Genomic DNA, 19,658 nt, shown 5'->3' on the forward strand with positions numbered 1-19,658 from the left:
CACATCTGGTGTGAGCTATACTGGATGCCATTTTGGGTAGGGCATTAGCACGGGGACAGGGAGCATGCCCCAGAAGTATGCAGAGTAGGTAGGTTGTGATGTCAGTCGGCGTGTAACGTTGGTTTGATGCCAACACTGTCATTTTGGAGCTCAACGCTCAAGCTAAACCCTCACTTAACCTCGCACAACTGAGCATTCATTCATCAGCAGGAAGTACCCCTCCCCCCAGCACTATTTAACGGGATCATCGGCTTCTTTTAGGTTAGTTACTGATTGATTTTATTTTACTGGATCTTGCTGCCTGGACTGTATTGGAGTAGCCCTGAGTACCTAAGAGTACTCGACAAAGCACATGCCCAGATTTCTGGTGGTCTGCTGCTTGCCGCACAACCCTACCATCATGAGGGGACAGCCTTTGCTACCCGCTATATGGCGAGCAGCTGCTGAGGAGGAGAAGGAGGAAGTAATAGGGCAACCAACACTTCCCTTTTCTGCCTGTGCAGTCCGTTATAGACTCATCTGACTACCGTCCGTGAATGCAACCCCTTCCCCATTCACCAACAGTCCTGAACCTTACCTTCCCTCTTTTACTGACCATCACAGCGTCCTCTTGGCCACAACACCAAAATAAAAGCTACTTCAAAAGAAGCATTACAAAAGAAAATTTGTTATTTAAACTATTCAGTATTCCATATAAAAGTCAACTAATCACCCTTCTGCATTCCCTTGGTGCCTGGCTTCTGCTACCCCAATGGCTGCAGCACGGCTGGTGGAAGGCTGCTAACTTTCACTTGGGGAGACTGCAGATTGTCTTGCAGGATGACCTCGAGCAGCTTTAGTCCTAGAAAACCTGGCATCAGATTACACCATCTCAGCATCGGTGGCGGCAGTCTAGGCTGGCTAGCTGACGAGCAACAGCAAGGGCTCCGACAGAATGGCAATAGTGGGAGGATGAATGTGATCAGCCTGAGTGAGGGCAGTAAGTTCATGCTCCACAGTGCCACTACCCATGGGATGGTGCCGTAACGATCCTAGTATTCTGCTGGAACACAGATTACTGGATTGCTGTGACACCCTGCAAGCTCCTTTGAACACTGATATCTGCAGCTATGATGGTGGCCGTCTAAGCTTGTGCTGCAGCGAGCTCAGCTTGCGTGACTTCAGTCTGAGCTTCCACTGCAGCACCGAAACATTGATAGGCCTGCCAATGCACGAAGCATTTCAGTGTACATAACTATCAGCCTTCCTCTGTAGACCGCCCCATCAGCGTCCTCATCTGAGCCCTCCGCAGCAGGACTCGATTGCGACTTGTCCCTTCAGCAAGCTGGTACCTGTGCTACCTTGCCCTGACTGCAGGCCATTTGTGCCCTGTGTGTTACCACGTGTAGATCCTGCTTCTAAGCTATTCTCTATAGTATTGTGCAGTGTCAGTATCTGAACTGATGGCTGTGAGTGTGAGAGTGAGTGGCAGTGTTTCTTCTTCTTTCTCCTCTTCCTGCTCTTCCACCTCTTTCTCTTCCACCACTGCCTGGCCAGGAGAGGGGTGAAACACAAGAATTGCATGCTTAGGTCATCTGAAGCTTGTAAATCAGAAGAGATTGTGGGATGAGGGGAAAGCGGCATGTGAGAAGGAGGATTAGGTATGAGGATTTTTTTTATTCGTTCCTGAGATTTGGGTGTTGCTGGCAAGGTCAGCATTTGTTGCCCATCCATAATTGCCCTTGACAACGGAGTGGCTTGCTAGGTCCTTTTTAAAAAAAAAAATCGTTTCATGGGATGTGGGTATCGTGGGCAAGGCCTGCATGTGTTCCCATCCCTAATTGCCCTTGAGAAGTTGGTGGTGAGCTGCCTTCTTGTGGTCCAGGTACATCCACAGTGCTGATAGGGAGGGAGTTCCAGGATTTTGATCCAGCGACAGTGAAGGAATGGCAATATAGTTTTAAGTCAGTATGGTGTATGGCTTGGAGGGAATCTTGCAGATGGTGGTGTTCTCACACATCTGCTGCCCTTGTCCTTCTCGGTAGAAGAAGTCGCGGGTTTAAAAGATGCTGTCGAAGGAGGGCATGGCGAGTTGCTACAGTGCATCTTGTATATAGTACACACTGCTGCCACTGTGCGTTGGTGGTGGAGGGAGTAAATGTTTAAGGTGGTGGATAGATTGCCAGTCAAGCGATCTGCTTTGTCCTGGATGGTGTTGAGCTTCCAGAGTGTTGGAGCTGCATCCATCCAGGCAAGTGGAGAGTATTCCATCACACTCCTGACTTGTGCCTTTTAGATGGTGGACAAGCTTTGGGGAATCAGGAGGTGAGTTATTCACCATAGAATGCCCAGCGTCTGACGTGCTCTTGTAGCCACAGTATCTATGTGGCAGCTCCAGTTCAGTTTCTGGCCAATGGTAACCCCCAGGATGTTGATAATGGGGGATTCAACAATGATTAGGTCCTGTTGCTTCTGGTTATGCGACACCTTGTCCTGCAAGAGGGAGGAAAGTGTTTAAATGAGTGTGATGTGGTTGTCACGGTTTAATAGCTGGGAGCGCGTTCAAGCTGTGAGATGTGAGTGTGAGGGTTGCAGCAGTGCTAAGTGTATGAGGGTGAGGTGAAGCTATGAATGTGAGATATGAGTCGTGATTGATAGTGAATGTTGGTAGGTGAGTGATGGGGGTGTGGTGAATTGAGCAGTCTCTGAGGCTCATAGTTCAGTTGGTACGATGTGGCATTTAAAGATGCATTCACTGATTCTGACCACTTGTGTAATGAACTTCTTACAGCACTGCAGCCAGGTCTTCGGGCCTTGACTGCTGACGTTTATCACAATGGTTATCTGGTCCCACTGCCTTTGCAATGTATGTCTGGAGGGTCTCCTGGCCTCCTGTGGGATACAGGACATCTCTCCTCTTCTCCACCTCCTGCACCTCCTCCAGTGCAGCGTGTGAGAACCTTGGAACGCACTCCCTCCCCTGTTGCATCATTAGTCACTCTTGCTGATCAGACTATCTTCCCCCACCACTTTCACCACCTGCTGCAGCTAAAATGCACCTCCCCTTTAAGAGGTTCAAGCTGGTTTTAAGTAGGGCTGGCTAGCTTTACGTGGTGCTAGTTTCGCACTCACTTCAACCCTCTGTTAAGGCCTGCAGCGCACTTAGCCTGAGCTGCACAGTACAATCGTTTCAATGAGTAGGCAGCACAAAGTTTCTGCGCTGCCTGCTTCAGAAGCACAGGTTAATTGTGCATCACAATTCCCATGCCTGTGTTCAGGGACTATCCAATTTTGCCTCCACTAATTCTTGAAATGGCTTCACTTCCCGCTTCTGCACTGTGGAACCTTCAAGAATCTACCCTTGGCCCCTTCTATTCCTCATCTGGCATGGAGTTAGTTTCCTCATCTATGCTCATGACCGCCAGATTTATCTTGCTTGACCCCTCAACTGCCTCTTGTCTGACATCCAATCTTGAATGAGCCTCAATTTCCTCCAGTTAAACGTTAGAAAGACTAAAACCATCAGAGGATTTGAGTACAGGTGTAACGATGTCTTGCTGCAATTGTATAGAGCCTTGGTGAGGCCACACCTGGAATATTGTGTACAGATTTGGTCTCCTTGCCTAAGGAAGGATATACTTGCCATGGAGGGAGTGCAACAGAGGTTCCCCAGATTGGATTGTGGGATTGTCCTTTGAGAAGAAATTGAGGAGACTGGGCTTATATTCTCTAGAGTTTGGAAGAATGAGAGGTGATTTCATTGAAGCATACAAAATTCTTACAGGGTTTGACAGGGTAGATACAGGAAGGATATTTCCCCTGGCTGGTGGAGTCCAGAACCAGTCTCAGGGTAAGAGGTAGGCCATTTAGAACTGAGATAAGGAGGAATTTCTTCACTCAGAGAGTGATGAATCTGTGGAATTCTCTACCCCAGAGGATAGTCATTGAGTATGTTCAAGACAGAGATCGATGGATTTCTAGATATTAAAGATATCAAAGGATATGGAGACAGTGCGGGAAAATGGCATTGAGGTAGAAGATCAGCCATGATCTAGTTGAATGGTGGAGTAGGCGCGAGGCGCCGAATGGCCTACTCCTGCTCCTATTTCTTATGTTCCTATCTTATACCCTTGATATAGATTTCATTCCCCTCCACAGCTACAGTCTCTGAGTGAACTAGACTGTTTGCAAGCTCAGTTTACTCAGGTTGAGCTTCAGATCCCATATCCTCTCTATCATTGAGACTGCCTACTTAAAACTCTGTAACACTGCCTGCCTCCGCCTCAACACAACCATCGGCTGCTAAAATTTTCATTCATGCTTTTATCCTGTCTCAACTATGCTCTCGTGGCTGGATTTGTCAACCTCCGCTCATGAAAAACTCAGTTGTCCGTATTGTTATGACCAGGTGAGAAAGGTGTCTAGGGGTCCCTCTCAGCCTTCACCTGGTCTTACCGTAACAGGGTTTAATTTTAAACACACTGTGTTTTTAGCTTCCCCTTGGTGAATCCTTGTTCACCACTTTCCAATTATAAGGCAAAGAAACCAGCACAAACAGGTTTACTTAGGTTTAAAGAAGAAAAGTTGAAATTTATTAAACTTGAACTTAAACTCTAATTCAGTTGATGTCTAAGGATACATGACATGCCCACGTTAGCATGCATACGCGATACATACATGCAAATAGAGACAGAAAAGAGCAGAAGAAAAATAAAGTGGAAAAGTTTGAGGCAATATCTGAAGAGTTTTTGTTACGGTCCTTTGAGCTCACTGTAGAGTCCTTGATTGTAAGTAGATCTTGCTTTTCGTTGGGGCCCAATATTCTTCTTAAACCTTGTTTGGTGTAGGAGACTTTTCTCTCTTGGGGTTCATTTGTCTTCAGTGGATTCAGAGGCTTGTGAGAAAGAGATGGGAGCAGACAGGAGAGATCTTCTCAGTCCAGGAGAAAACTGTCTTTGAGTTCAAACTCTCTGTGGCAAGTTCAAAAGCCCCATAGAACAGCCAGTTAGTCATGTGACCAGCTGGTCCAACCAGTCCTGGCCCCTGTGGATTGCAACACCCCAGCAGGCCCTGGAATACGCTTCCCCACCCCCTCACTGTCCGGTGATCAACATCCATTGTGGGTTGAATGTGTCAGGGAATAGTCCTTTGTCTACACAAGCACCGTCTGTTAATATGCAAATATCTTTTTCAGCCACGGCTGATCTGTTTAACAAGTTACAGTAACAGTTTAAATCAATGTTCATGACAAAGTTAACGTGCCTCATTTTTGGCAGGTGGGGGCCTAGCATGACAGTATCCTAAATCGCATCAAGTTCTGCTCACCTACAATGACTGTTCTTTTTGACCTGCATTGCTCCCCAGTCCCCAACACCTCGCATTTAAAATTCTCATTTTTGTATTTAAATCTTTTCACTGCCTTGCCCCTTCCTACTTCTATGACCTGTCCAACCTCTGCAACAACACACACAAAACTCTCATCCCTCCAATTCTAGCCTCATGCATTCCCCTTCTCTTTGCTCCACTATTCAGCCTTTAGCCTTTGAGGCTCTATTGGCTGGAATTGCCTCCGTCAAATCTTTTGCCTCTCCTCCTTTAAGGCCTCCTTAAAACCCACCCTTTGACGAAACATTTGGCCGTTCATCCTAATATCTCCTTCTCTAGGTCAGTGTCCATTTTTGTCTGTGAAGCTCCTTGAGATATTTTTCTATGATGAGGGCAATATACAGATGCAAGATGATCTTGTAGTTTGCGATGATGTGTCTGTGGTGGGCAGGTTATGTTATTAACTGCAAATTTTTGTGTGTTATCCACAATACAGACATGTCAGATCTGCCAGATGTTACTTCCCAACAAGTGCAGTTTTACATCGCACTTAAGAATACATCAGCACAAATCTCCATACACATGTCCGGAATGTGGAGCGATATGCAGGTCCTCGCACTTTCAGACTCATGTCACCAGGAACTGCCTGCACTACACCCGCAAAGTGGGATACCGGTTAGTTGTGCGTTGTGCTGATCAGTGCGTTTATTACCATATTTCTAAAATATTGATTTAGCTGGGTTTGAAATTCTTTTTTCCGCCTTTCAATTTATCCCTCCCTACTCCTTTCGGTATCCAGTCAGCTCACCTATCACTCCTATTTGTTTGGCCACTCTAAATGTTCAGAAATCAAAATAAGACTTTTATCCTGCAGAAAATACATACCATGCCCATCCACATTTGAAACAAATGGGATAATGTTTTGGTTGTAAATGTTTCTCATTTCTGACTAGCTGGGAAGTTGACACAAAATCGGGAGTCAGAGGGGCTGCCAGCAGAGGTGATGTACACAATCCAAAACGTAAAGGTTTGGACCCACACCTCTGGCAACATAAATGCATGGGGAAATTCAATGCTGAAGTGTTTATCTACGAAAAATTAATTTTCAGCTTGTCACAAGGATGTTGTGTGTATTTTCTTTCTGACTGATTTTCTTCTTGCAGCTGTATACACTGTGGCGTTGTCTACGCTGACCTAGCTGCACTCAAATCTCACATCCAATGTGCTCACTGTGAGATCTTCTATAAATGTCCTATATGCCCCATGGCTTTCAAGTCGGCACCGAGTACTCATTCACATGCCTACACACAGCACCCAGGCATCAAAATAAGAGAAGCTAAGTAAGTACTCTCAGCATGCTTGCTACTAGATTATGCACAAAGATTTTTTATTACTATGAGAAAGCACTTCTATTATGTATAATGTTATTGCTGGCTGTAAGGGTCCTATGTGAATAGAGTTTAAGCAACCTCAATCCAGTTTCTAGTAGCAATATGTGTGCAGGACAAAACACATCCTAGAGTAACTAAATTAACAATCTTGCTCTGAAAGGTCACATGAACAGCAGAAGCTTGTCTATGGGTTGCCTGTCTCTTTCCTCACTTAGGGAATGTGGTGCTGGAGGAGACCAAGAATCGGTAACCTAGGATACAGAGAGAAACTAACATCTGATTACAGAGGTGTCGCACTTGTGCAGTACACAGTGTTCTTCTGTGGTCTAGAAGAGGTAGCACCACTGTTTCTGGAAGGGACATTATTACTTTGCATTTCCCTGTGATATACTGAACTGGGTGCTTTTCCTGGTGCAAGCTTCCCTCACCTTGACGAGCCATAAAATATAAAATGTTATTCTTGAAATTCAGCGAATCGAAATAAGTCTGCATGTTTGTCCTCAACCTCAGTTTATATGTTAGTTTCTCTCTGAACCTGAGGGTGTTTTTGTCTTTCTCTCCACCAATCCCATATTCCTTAAGTGAGAAACAGGCCAGGGAACATATTGCCAAGCTTCTGCTGTCCATAAACCAGTCATAAATAAGTGTGCTTACATTGACCCCTCCCTGTCTCCCTTGTGTGAGGCACCTCACTTTGACATCTCCCTTAAGTCTGCGATCTAGAACTCGCATTGCTACTCCCAGTCGATGTAGAATGTTTATTTAAAGATTTTTACTTAAACATCATATGCAGCAAACTGCTCTCTTTTAACAGGTAACATCATTGCTCCTGGAATTTTTATGGCTAGGTGAACCAAAATAAAAATTATGCTTGCTAGCATCCCTTAAAAGAGAATAACTAGGGTAGATATTGACTTTCTGTGATAAAGTAAAATGGGCGATGGCAAATCCGCATGGAAGTAAAAGTCAGGAGAGGTGTAAAATGGATTGCTGATTTGCTATCAACATCTACACTGTTATGGACAGGGGGAAATGATAGGGATGGTTTCCCGTTTTCACCTCTCAACTGATCGAAGACAGTGGGGGGAATTTTATGCTCTCCCCCGTGGCGGATTTGGAGATGGGGAGAACATATAATCGGGCAGGATGGTGCTTGTGGGGTGGGGTGGGGAGGGGAATCCCGCCACCTTCCCGCCTCCGCCAAAATTAAGTCCCGGGGGGTGGGGGGGGAACCTATGAAATGCCTTCCTACAACTCCGCCAATTCAGGCCCTTAACTGGGCAATTAATGTCCAATTAAGGGCCTCATCCCACCACTGCCGCAATTAGCCATGCGGCGGGTCACCCTGTCGAGACACGGCATGAAAAACCGTGTGGGCTGCTTCCTGGCTCTGAGGGTGGCGGGTCCCTCGTTAAAAGGCACTTAGTGCCTGTATAAGGGACCCGGCATCGGGAAGAGGAGGCTGTTTAGAGCCACATCCCTACCGTGCCCCCTACACCCCGTGACCCCTCCCCTGCAAGACCTCTCCTGCCCTGACCTACCTGTGGCCTGGTTCCAGCGCCGCTCCTGGGCTTCGGGTAGGTGCTCCTACGGCAGTAGCCACCGCCTTGTGGCGCTGCTGCTCAAAGAGCTGCCAGCCTCTGATTGGCTGGCAACTCTCAGAGGGCAGGACTTCTGGCGCACTAGATTTGACGGGCCTCCCACAGAAGAGGCGACATGGGGTTCTTGGTGTTGGTTTTTCCGGATGTCGAGACCCCTGTTGCCCGGATAAAATCCCAGCCGGTGTTTTATTAGAAATGTGTTTTAACTCCTGAGCATTTTAATGGTCAACAAACAGACAAATGACAGGTTTTTTTGTAGGTTTAAAGAAAGATGAATGTTTATTAAACAACACACACAAATTTGCAACTTCACCTGTGCTCAAATGCACACAGACACAAACGCGTACACACACAAGAAAAGATCGATATTATAAGATAACATGCAATTAGGTCTGATTGTTTTTTTTAAAAAAAAGTTCACCGTTAACCTGGCATTCTTCCCCGGGGTGAAGATTTTTAAAAACGATGCAGGGATGTTTTTTCCTTTTTCCTAGTTCACTGAAGACAAAAGTTGGAAAGTTTCAGGAGGGTGAATGCGTAGTTGCAGACTTCGCTTTGTTGCATCTCAGTCACAGTTAAATGTACAATTTCGCAGGTATGGAGTTCAAGACCATGTCCAGACTCTGCCTACAGATAGTGTTAAGGTAGTGTTCTGGGCAGGGTCCTCCTTCTGCTGGAGCAGATGGAATCTCTCTCTCTCTCTCTCTGGCTGTCTGTCTTTGTCTGCCCAGCATATACTTTTATTAAGCTCCTGATTAGACCCATGGTTTTTGTCATGTGACCATGATTTCTCTTTAGAATTGTCCTTATAAATGGTGTCTGATGGTGGGGCCATTGTTAGACAATGGCGTCTGGGTGTCACCAATCTTCTTTCTATTTTGATAAAGTTGAGTTTTTTCACACCCATTCATTTGAGTTTGAATTTGGAGACACCAGCTGGATTTTGTGTGGCCCCATGAGGTGGGATTGGGGGCGGGGGGTGGGGTGGGGAGCATTGAGTATCGCGATGGGTGGCGGGGAGCGGGGGGGAGATGGGGCAGAGGACCTGTCGCCAAGCAATGTCCCCGGGGGTGGGATAGGCCGACAACTGCCTTCCCACCCAGAGGCCTATTAATGGCTAATTAAGGGCCTCTTTCCATTGCCACTCCGATCTTACCAGGGGGGCTCCGCCACGTGGGGAGGTTGCCTTGTAACACGAGGTGCCCTCACTGCGGTCTTGGTGGGGGGCCCTCCTCAGTGGGCAATTTGTCGCCAACGAAGGACCCCCATTGGGAACCAATTCACCATCAGGACGCCCTCCCCCTGGACTGCAGGACCACCCCCCCTCGCCGGGGCCTTCTGGACTGACCCTGGCAACCCCACTTCACCTACCTCTTGTCTGGGGTTCCACTGTTGGACCTGGGTCCAAGGCCTCTGTAGTATCGGCAGTGGCCACTGCTCCTAGATACTGCTGAGCTGCCGGCCGTCTGATTGGCCAGCAGCTCATGGAGGCAGGATCCCCATCTTTAAAGGAATAGGGATCCTGCCTCCTGAAACTTCGATATAAAAAGAGTAGAGGATCGCTCCGGTGGGTGCGCAAAGGCAGAGGCGGGGTTCCCCCGTCTTTTCTGACCAGCACCGGGAACCCAGCCTTCAGTACAAAATCCAGCCCACCATGTCTGCCATGCTATTCTTAACCTAATTTGTTGAAGAGAGGTAACCAGTAACACAGAATGGGCCATTTACATTTTAATGCCTTAACAAAGCTGTTCCAGACATGAAGATTGACTTAGGGTTCTGTAGTTTCTATGTGGTGGTGGTAGCACAGGATAAGGTCACCTGACCTCTACTCCATCTTGTTTTTCAGGCAAAGTGCTCGTTTTGGGTTTGTTTATAAGTTCATTATACAGTTCATAATTCCTCCTTGCGTAAGCATGGTGACACCAATGTATTTAATTTAAATTTGACTTGTATAAAAGGATGCCTGTGTTTCTTTGCATTGAAAACCAAAGATATACCTCTAAAGTGGTGCATTTTTAGGTATAATGTTTGTAATGTCTGTCTGCGGTTAAAAAGGCAGCAATCATTTTTGCCCTTTGTTAATCTTCATTAAATCTAAAAATTTAAAGGCAGCATGACAAAATGAAACCCTGTTTAGTAGAAGGTCCCTGGAAACTTCCAATGACACATCCAAACATGAAATAAACAGATCCCCAGAATAAAACAATTAGAGCCATTTGTATTCTTGACATTTTAGAGCTGTTGTTCACTCATAATTTTGTTTGATGTGGATGTTTATGAGTGAAGAGCTTTAGAAAAGTATTAATGTAAGTTTTTCAGCCTTTGTTTCATTTGGGCTCAGTGGTGCATGGTATTGAAAATTGTCACTGATGGGACTACACCTTTAGAGTCCAGACTCGTTTTATGGTTAGGAATTGAGATCTATGTTTTTCAGCATATTTCCTTCATAACATTATTACTTGACTGATAAATGAAATTACGTTAAGAGAGCTGATAACAAATTGTTTTCAAATGGAAACCTTTCCTTGATAAATTCCATTAGGAAAGTAAAGGAAGAACTTGCATTTATATATAGTTGTCAGGACCTCAGAACATCTCAAAGCACTTCACAGCTAATGAAGCATTTTTGTAGCGTAGTCACTTGTAATTTGGAAAGCCAATTGTCGTTTATCAATGACTGGCAGGTTTGCTGTATTTCCTGTATTTTCGACCGGCACTATCTTGCTTAACTAACTTTCAATGTATAATCCCATTGTAAACTGAAAACAGTTCATTAGATATTCATTAGATATTGAGAAATTGAAACCAAGAAACTGAGCTGGAGTATAGTACTCTAACTATTGAGACTAAAATATGCACTCTGCTTCTGTCAGAGCTTCAGTGATCTGGGACTGTAGTGACTTAAATTACCCACAAAATCGCTGGAAAGAGCTGCATCTGTAGTTTGTCCAAAGATCAAATTTACATGTAAATGTCGTAGATGGGAATAAATAAAACTTCAATAACGATGCAGTGCACTTTAGTGCTGTTGTATGGTTTAAGATCATGGGATTTTAAAGGTGTAGTCTCCTACAGTGTAGTCTCATTTTACAATAGCTTTTGCAGGCAGAACTGTGTCACTACAGAATTCAAGAATGTAGTGGAACAGATCAGGCTATAAAATATTGTTTCCAGTCTGCAACAAGCGAAATATTTAATAATTCCTGCTTTCACAAAAGTGGACACAGGATGGTTGCAAATAACTGCCCCAAGTCTTAAAGTGCTTTAAAGTACATGCTAATTTTCCTGCTTGTTTTTAGAATAATCTACAAATGCTCCATGTGTGACACAGTGTTTACCCAGCAAACCTTGCTGTGCAGCCATTTTGATCAACATGTTGCAAAGCAGAAAGTTTCTGTCTTCAAGTGCCCTGATTGTGCTTTGCTGTATGCACAGAAACAGCTCATGGTAGAACACATTAAGGTATATTCCACTCATTTGTGTTATATTTGTTGTTGAAAATGGGTTAATTACTTTGAATAATTACTTATTTAAACAAGTACAAATAGTTCTTGGAGTATTGCTAAGAACCCTGTCCTGCGTACTTTGAAGTATCGAATCTCTGGAGCTACTGAAGGCCTGAATGCTCTTAATGGATGTTCTTAGTCCAGCCCCTTCCAAAGGCTTTCTCAGTTTCTCCATTGACCAGCACTTTAAGCATGCTCCTGTTTAAAATTAAAGTGATGATGAAAGAAAGAACTTACAGGGATTGTAGCATAGTGGTGTTGTTACAGCAGATGAATTACTTTAGAAGTGTAGTCACTGTTGTGATGTAGAGAAAGACAACAGTTAATTTGTGCACAGCAAGGTCCCACAGAAATGTGGTACTGACTAGATAATCTGCTTTAGTGATGTTGGCTGAAAGATAAATATTGGCCAAGGCACTGGTAGAACCCTCTTATTCTTCCATAAATCATGCAATGGGATCTTTTACATCTTCCTGAGAGGGCAAAGGAGGCCTCAGTTTATCATCCAATCCAAAAGACGGCACCTCTGACAGGACAGCACTCACTCAGTACGGCACTGAAGTGTCAGCCTGGATTATGTGGTCAAGTCTCTGGAATGGGGCCAAAACCCGTAAGCTTATAACTCGGGGATGAGAACACTTCCACTGAGTCAAGGCTGACACTCTGCCTCTTGCCATTTGTCACCCTTTGTCACCATTCACTGGAACTTGTTAATTGCATTTGAATTGTGATTCGCTGTACTAGATTGATAGTTTTTTTTTAAAAAAACGGGGTCAGTCTTTTTCCATGTAGTTGTGACCACACTATTGAGGCTGAATTTTGTTGAGCTCCCGGCATTGGGCTCCATGTCGGGGGTGGGGGGTGCGGCTGGAAGATCGCAGTGCAACAGCCTGCCACGGAGCCCAACACTGGGATTGCTGGGCCCGATCTTCCTGGCAGCAGCAAGGCTCTGTGGCAGACCCCCGTCACTTGGCAACAGGACCCAACTTTAAATATTGAAATAAAGGCAATGAATATATTAACATACTATTCCCGTGATCTTACTGGCTGTCCGCGATCTTCCGTGCGACGGCCGGCACTCATGGAAAGCTGACACCACCGAGATGGGGAAGGGTGGATCTTAGGATTTTTAGTGTTGTTGTGGGGGGTGATGGTGGTGGACGGGGAATGGGGTCTACTCTGCATTTCTAGTGTGATGGGGGGGGTGAAGGGGTGATCTCTGCACTTTGTGCAGTTGGGGGCAGGGAGAGTCACCTATTCCGTTTAAATGTTCTTGGGGCTACCATTTATTTTCTGTGTATTCGGGCAGGGGGGAATGAGTCACACATTTATGTACAGTGTAGTTGTGGGGGGGGAGGGGTGGGGTTCTGGGGTTGAACTTTATTCTCTCTGCTGGTCTGGCAGCCCTTTAAAAATGGCACCAGTGCCTGCGCAGAGGCAGCTGATGCCATTGCTGGGGTTGCAGAGCCCGCCCCAGCCACATGATTGGAAATGAGCCACTACACTAGATCATGGTGGCACGTGGCCCGTGTGCGGGCCGTCATATTTTTCACCCACTGCCGCTGGATCATGGCGACAGGAGAATAAAATTTAGCCCTAGGAATGTTAAAATGTTTTAACTTTAAATTGCTTTTGCTTTAAAACTTTATTCCAACAGATCGAATGTAATAGTGATGATCTAAATCCCTCACTCTTTCATTTTGTAGTCCATGCATGGCACACTCAAGAGCATTGAGGGTCCTCCCAACCTGGGGCCTCAGCAGCCATTGGTCACAAAGCCAGTTACTACATCAGCGGGACAGAACAAAGCTGACGGGAATGCTGTTAATGGCACTGACCGGCTTGGGAAGAAAACTTCAGTGGTTGTGCGGAAAACTGGGAGCCGGTCAAAAGCAAATAACCCTGGTTGGATGTGTCAAGACTGCGAGGAATGGTTTCCTGAACGAGAGGACTACATTTCTCACATGAAAAAAGACCATGGAAAGGTATGAACCAAGTAACACGGGAGAGAATTGTGCAATAATTTCTGAGATCCAATGTACAGGGAGAAATTATTGAATAAATAATCTCTATACGAAATAAAAACAGAAAATGCTGACAAAGGGTCATCGACCTGAAACATTAACTCTGTTTCTATCTCCACAGATACTCCAGACCTGCTGAGTGTTTCCAGCATTTTCTGTTCTTAGTTCAGTTTTCCAGCATCGGCAGTGTTTTGCTTCTGTAATCTCTATATGGCTGTTTTTGGGAGCCATTTATAATATCATGCCATAATGAAGAGGAACAGGTGCTTTATCTCTGGTTTCTATAAATTAAAAGTATACACATGAAATTATGGTATTCCGAGCTGTACTGCGTAGTTATTTCAATCTCCAAAATATATCTGTGGTTAAAGATGCTGCTGTGTAAATGATTATGTCAGTATGTTCATCATGCTTGATGATTTCAGAGAATAATAGCATCATGTTAGCTAATCACGTAGTGGTTTACTCTGAGCAGTAAGCCCCATCTGTAGCAACCACTAGTGAGATTGGATGCTCTCTGATTAGAAAAGGAGCACTCCAAATGACTCCAGTAGTCTTTAGACTGTTCGGTGTTAGACTAATTCTGCGCCAAACTGACAAATGTAACAACAACTTGTGCTACACGTGCAGCAAGAAGTCTCGAATGTTTTTATGTTAGCAAGGACTACGGTCAGGGTAGGGAAACATTACTTTAAACTAACACAGGGAGAGGAGGGTTTGGGTGAAGGGAGATTTAGAAATCCAAAGATAAAAGTTGAGGCAATAGAAAAGTATATCAATGTGGGTAAGGACAAGATGAATGTGACAGGAAGGGACAGAGTGTTTAACAGGCAATAGTGCATCAGAGGATAAGGTCCATGCGGGAAATAGTAGGAAAAAAGTAAAATTGAAGTCACTCTATCTGAATGTGCGGAGCATCTGCAATATGGTAGATGAACTAGTGGCACAAATAGAGATAAATGGTTTAGACCTAATTGCCATTGCACAGACATGGTTACAAGGTGACCAAGGTTGGGAACTAAATATTCCAGGATACACAATATTTCAAAAAGTCAGGCAGAATGGAAAAGGAGGAGGAGTAGCCCTGATAATAAAGGATGAAAAAAGGGCATGAGTGAGAAAGGATCTTGGCTCAGAAAATTGGGAAGTAGAATCAGTATGGGTCGAGATTAGGAATAGCAAGGGTCAGAAAATTCTGGTGGGAGTAGTGAATAGACCCCTGAACAGTAGTTATACCATTGAACAGAGCATTAAACAAGAAATTATTGGAGATTGTAACAAAGGCAATGCAATTGTTGAGGGAGATATTAATCTTCATATAGACTGGGCCAATCAAATTGGCAAAGGTGGTCTGGAAGATGAGTTTGTAGAATGCTTTCTTACCAGTTTCCTGGAGTAATATGTTGTGGAACCAACTGGGGATAAAGCTATTTTAGATCGAGCATTGTGCAATGAGGCAGGGTTAATTAGTAATGCCATAGTAAAAGGTCCACAGGCAAATAGTGATCATAATATAATTGAATTCCACATTAAGTTTGAAAACCCCATACTCCAATCAAAAACAAACATCTTAAACTTAAAACAAAGCCAATTATGCAGGTATGATTACCTACTACCTGATTACTATCTATGCCATGAGCAAATTGGCATACAGTGAATAAGATCAGAGAGTTGAATAGGTAGCTCAAAGATTGATGTGGGAGAAATGGGTTTTGATTCATGGGGCACTGGCACCAGTACTGGGATGGCCTTCACCTGAACCAGGCTGGGACCAGTGTCCTGGCGAATCGTATAACCAAGGTGGTAGAGAGGGTTTTAAACTAAATAGTGGGGGAGGGTTCACATGAGGGGAGATTTGTAAAGTTAAAGAGAAAGGACAAGGAAACAGCGCAAGGTAATGGTACGGGTTATGGAAACAAGAGTGTGACAGGAAGGAACAGAGCGTACAAACATAAGAGTGCACCACAAATAAAGTCAGAGTAGGGAAAAATAAGACAGAATTAAGGGCTTTTTATCTGAATGCTCGCAGCATTTGTAACAAGATGGATGAATTGATAGCACAAATAGAAATAAATGAGTATGATATGATAGCCATTACGGAGACATGGTTGCAAGGTGACCATGGCTGGACCTGAATATTCAAGGGTATTTGACATTTCGGAACGACAGGAGGAAAGGAAAAGGAGGTGGGGTAGATCTGTTAATAAAGGATGAGAGTACAATAGTGAGAAATGATCTTGGTGCAGAAGTTCAAGATATAGAATCAGTTTGGGTGGAGATAAGAAATAGCAAAGTAAACAAGTCACTGGTGGGAGTAGTTTAAAGTAAAACCCCGAACAGTAGCTACAAAGTAGGAGAGAGTATACGTCAAGAAATAATGGGGGCTTGCAAAAAAGTTACTGCAATAATCGTGGTTGATTTTAATCTTCACATCGATTGAACAAATTAAATTGGCAAAGGTAGCCTGGAGGATGAGCTCATAGAGTGTATTCGGGACAGTTTCTTAGAAGAATACATTCTGGAACCTACCAGGGACCAGGCTATTTTGGACTTGGTAATGTGTAATGAGACAGGATTAATTAAAGACCTCATCCTCTAAGCAAGAGTGACATGATAGAATTTTACATTCAGTTTGAGGGTGAGAAATGTAGGTAACTAGTGTCTTAAACTTAAAGAAAGGCAATTACAAGGGTATGAAGACAGAGTTGGCTAAAGTGGACTGAGAAAATACATTAGAAGGTAAGATAATAGAGAAGCAGTGGCAGACATTTAAGGAGATATTTCATAACTCTCAACAAAGATATATTCCATTGAGGAAGAAAGACTCCAGCAGAAGGAAGCACCATCCTTGGCTAACTAAGGAAGTTAAGGGTGGTATCAATTTGAAAGAAAAGGCGTACAATACTGCGAAGCTTAGTGGTAGGACAGAAGATTGGGAAAATTTTAGAAACAAGCAAAGGATGACTTTAAAAAAAAAAAGGGTGAAATTGGTATGTGAGAGATTGGTATTAGCATGAAATATGAAAACAGACAGTAAAAGCTTCTACAAACATTTAAAAAGGAAAAGAGTAGCTAAAGTAAGCATTGGTCCCTTTGAGGGTGAGACTGGTGAACTAATATTGGGAAATGAGGAAATAGCAGAGGCTTTGAACAAGTATTTTGTATCTGTCTTCACAACAGAAGATACAAAGGCATCCCAAGAATAGTAGAAAATCAAGAGGCAAAAGAGAGGGAGGAACTTAAAATATCACTGTCACTAGAGAAAAAGTAATGGAAATGCTAATGGCTGACAAGTCCCCTGGACCTGATGGTCTGCACCCTAGGGTCTTAAAGGAAGTGGCTGCAGATATAGTGGATGTATTGGTTGTAATCTTCCAAAATTCTCTAGATTCTGGAAAGGTTCCAGCAGATTGGAAAACTGCAAATGTAACACCTCTGTTCAAGAAAGGAGGGAGACAGAAAGCTGCAAACTACAGACCAGTTAGCCCAATGTCTGTCATTGGGAAAATGCAAGAATCCATTATTAAAGAGGTACTAGCAGGCCATCTAGAAAATCACAATACAATCAGGAAGAGTCAACACAGTTTTGTAAAAGGGAAATCGTGTTTGACAAATTTACTAGAGTATTGCTGAAAAAAGAGACATGCTGCCAAAGCTTTTCATCTTGCACTCATCAGGACAGACGCAAGAATGCCAAATTTCAAAGGGAGCAATAATTTATACTGCATGAGAAAAGGGTGCTGATTGGTTGGCAAGTCAACCATGGTCAAGGTATTACCATGGAAAATGCACCACGGAACTATTATCCCACGTGCTTTTGTTTAATGTAAAAAGGCACAATGCCTGGACATGTTCCTTTTGCCTACAGAGGACAGGTCCCTGCGTATGAATATATGTAGCTTCTAGCAAGCGTAAGTGTACCACATTGCAAACCCAATAATAATAAATTGGTTGTTAGTGCAATTCTTAGCACACTCAATGGAATATATCTTTGTTGAGTATTATGAAATATCTCCTTAAATGTCTGCCACTGCTTCTCTACTGTCTTAATTCTAACGTATTTTTTCGGACCACTTTAGCCAACTCTGTCTTCGTACCCTTGTAATTGTCTTCATTTAAGTTTAAGACGCTAATTATGGACTCACATCTCTCACCCTCAAACTGAATGTGAAATTCTATCATGTTATGATCACTCTTGCCTAGAGGATCCTTTACTATGCTGTCTCAGTACACATTACCAGGTCCAAAATAGTCTGGTCACTGGTAGGTTCCTGAATGTATTCTTCTGAGAAACTGTCCCGAATACACTCTATGAACTCATCCTTCAGGCTACCTTTGCCAATTTAATTTGTCCAAGCGACGTGAAGATTAAAATTTAAATCAGTCACTATTATTGCAGTATCTTTTTTGCAAGCCCCCATTATTTCTTGATGTGCTCTCCAATCACGGAATCACATCTAACGTTAGACATTGTGCTCTGAGTTTTGCAAGTATGGGCTGGTTGAGTACGGTCAGTACTCTGCCTATTGTGAACAGCTAAAGAGACGTGCTGTTTGATATGATCTGGCAAGTCGTTGGGCCATATGGCCTATCTACCTGGCATCGCACCGGCAATGGAATTTATATACCACATTACTCATTTTTGTGGTAGGCAGAACATCTTTTGGCTTGACAGCTGCATCCTGTTAGTGGAAAATACTACTTGTGTTGCTACTGCATAGTAGCAGTGTGAAATGGCTAGCTTCGCCTGTTCTCAAATCTTTGAGATATCTTAGCCTTCCAGGGTAATTTGAGGTAGACTGGGCACTTTTCCGGTCCGGAAGTGGTGGCCTTAGGCCAGTTTGTGAGTATGTGCGATGCACAATGATTGGATTCGGGTGGCCATTATCCTGCAGGATAGCTTTGATGCGCCCTATTTCAAAGTCAAGCTTGCATGGTGAAAAATGGCTTGGACCCTATTTCCAAGATTGCCGAAAAGGCCAATCTTGTAGTGCGTGGAGCTGTAGGAATCCCAATGCATATATTGACCAGTGAAACTAGTCTTGCGGTAGACAGCAGTAGAGAATCCATTAGCGGATTTCTCAACGAGCATGTTGAGGAAAGGGAGCTCATTAGCATGCTCCATTTCAAAGGTGAATTTGAGCACGGGATGGAGCACATTAAGATGAGTAAGCAAATTCTTACCTGCAGCTGCAGATTCAAATATAGCAAATGTATCATCTACGTATTGGAAATACGCAAGGGATAGGAGGTTGGGGATCTAGGGATCATTCCATAGAAAATGCATTTCTTGTGGAAACCTACAGAAATGTTAACGAGACCTGGGCCCAGAGGGGATCCCATGGCAACACCATCTATTTGGGCATATGTGGTGTCATTAAAGCCGAACTCAACTGTGCAAGTTGTTAAGTTCATAAGTTTAATGAATACAGACTCAGAAAATGGCAGTGTGTCTAGATTGCCATGCTATAGTGACGTAGCACAAATGTCTATTGCTTCCTTGAGCGGCATGTTAGTGAATAGGCTTGCAATGGGCTGGAGGCAGGCTGCTGATCACACTGCCCCTTGGCATGTGATGACTTTGGTGGCTGTCCTCTGGCTGCCTGAGGCCTGGAAGGGCCCCAGCAGCCTGAGGGTTTCCTGCACTGGTCCAGGACTCTGCTCAGGCATTGCGGCTGCTGGAGCTGGGCTCGCTGGCAGAGGGCTGAGGTGCCAGTGTCCACACTTGGAGTGCCCTGAGGGGAGCCCTAGCTATGGAGGTCAGCTCCCCCCTCCTCCCTTTCAAGGCTCACTTGAACCTCCATGCTCACCAGAGAAGGGTGGCGAGCTGGA

At 44.2% G+C, this 19,658-nt stretch overlaps 1 protein-coding gene across 7 annotated transcripts in view; it reads left to right on the plus strand.

Annotated features, from left to right (window-relative positions):
* znf532 (zinc finger protein 532) overlaps positions 1-19,658 on the plus strand; it is a 259,899-nt gene that overhangs the window by 178,806 nt on the left and 61,435 nt on the right. For all 7 annotated transcript variants that reach the window (XM_068031104.1, XM_068031094.1, XM_068031142.1 and 4 more), the window contains 4 exons: positions 5,801-5,979; positions 6,468-6,644; positions 11,596-11,758; positions 13,509-13,787. In XM_068031104.1, the coding sequence (XP_067887205.1) occupies positions 5,801-5,979; positions 6,468-6,644; positions 11,596-11,758; positions 13,509-13,787 (798 nt within the window). The remainder of the gene's footprint in view (positions 1-5,800; positions 5,980-6,467; positions 6,645-11,595; positions 11,759-13,508; positions 13,788-19,658) is intronic.

Source organism: Heterodontus francisci, chromosome 1, assembly GCF_036365525.1.
Source record: "Heterodontus francisci isolate sHetFra1 chromosome 1, sHetFra1.hap1, whole genome shotgun sequence".
NCBI classification, from domain to species: domain Eukaryota; kingdom Metazoa; phylum Chordata; class Chondrichthyes; order Heterodontiformes; family Heterodontidae; genus Heterodontus; species Heterodontus francisci.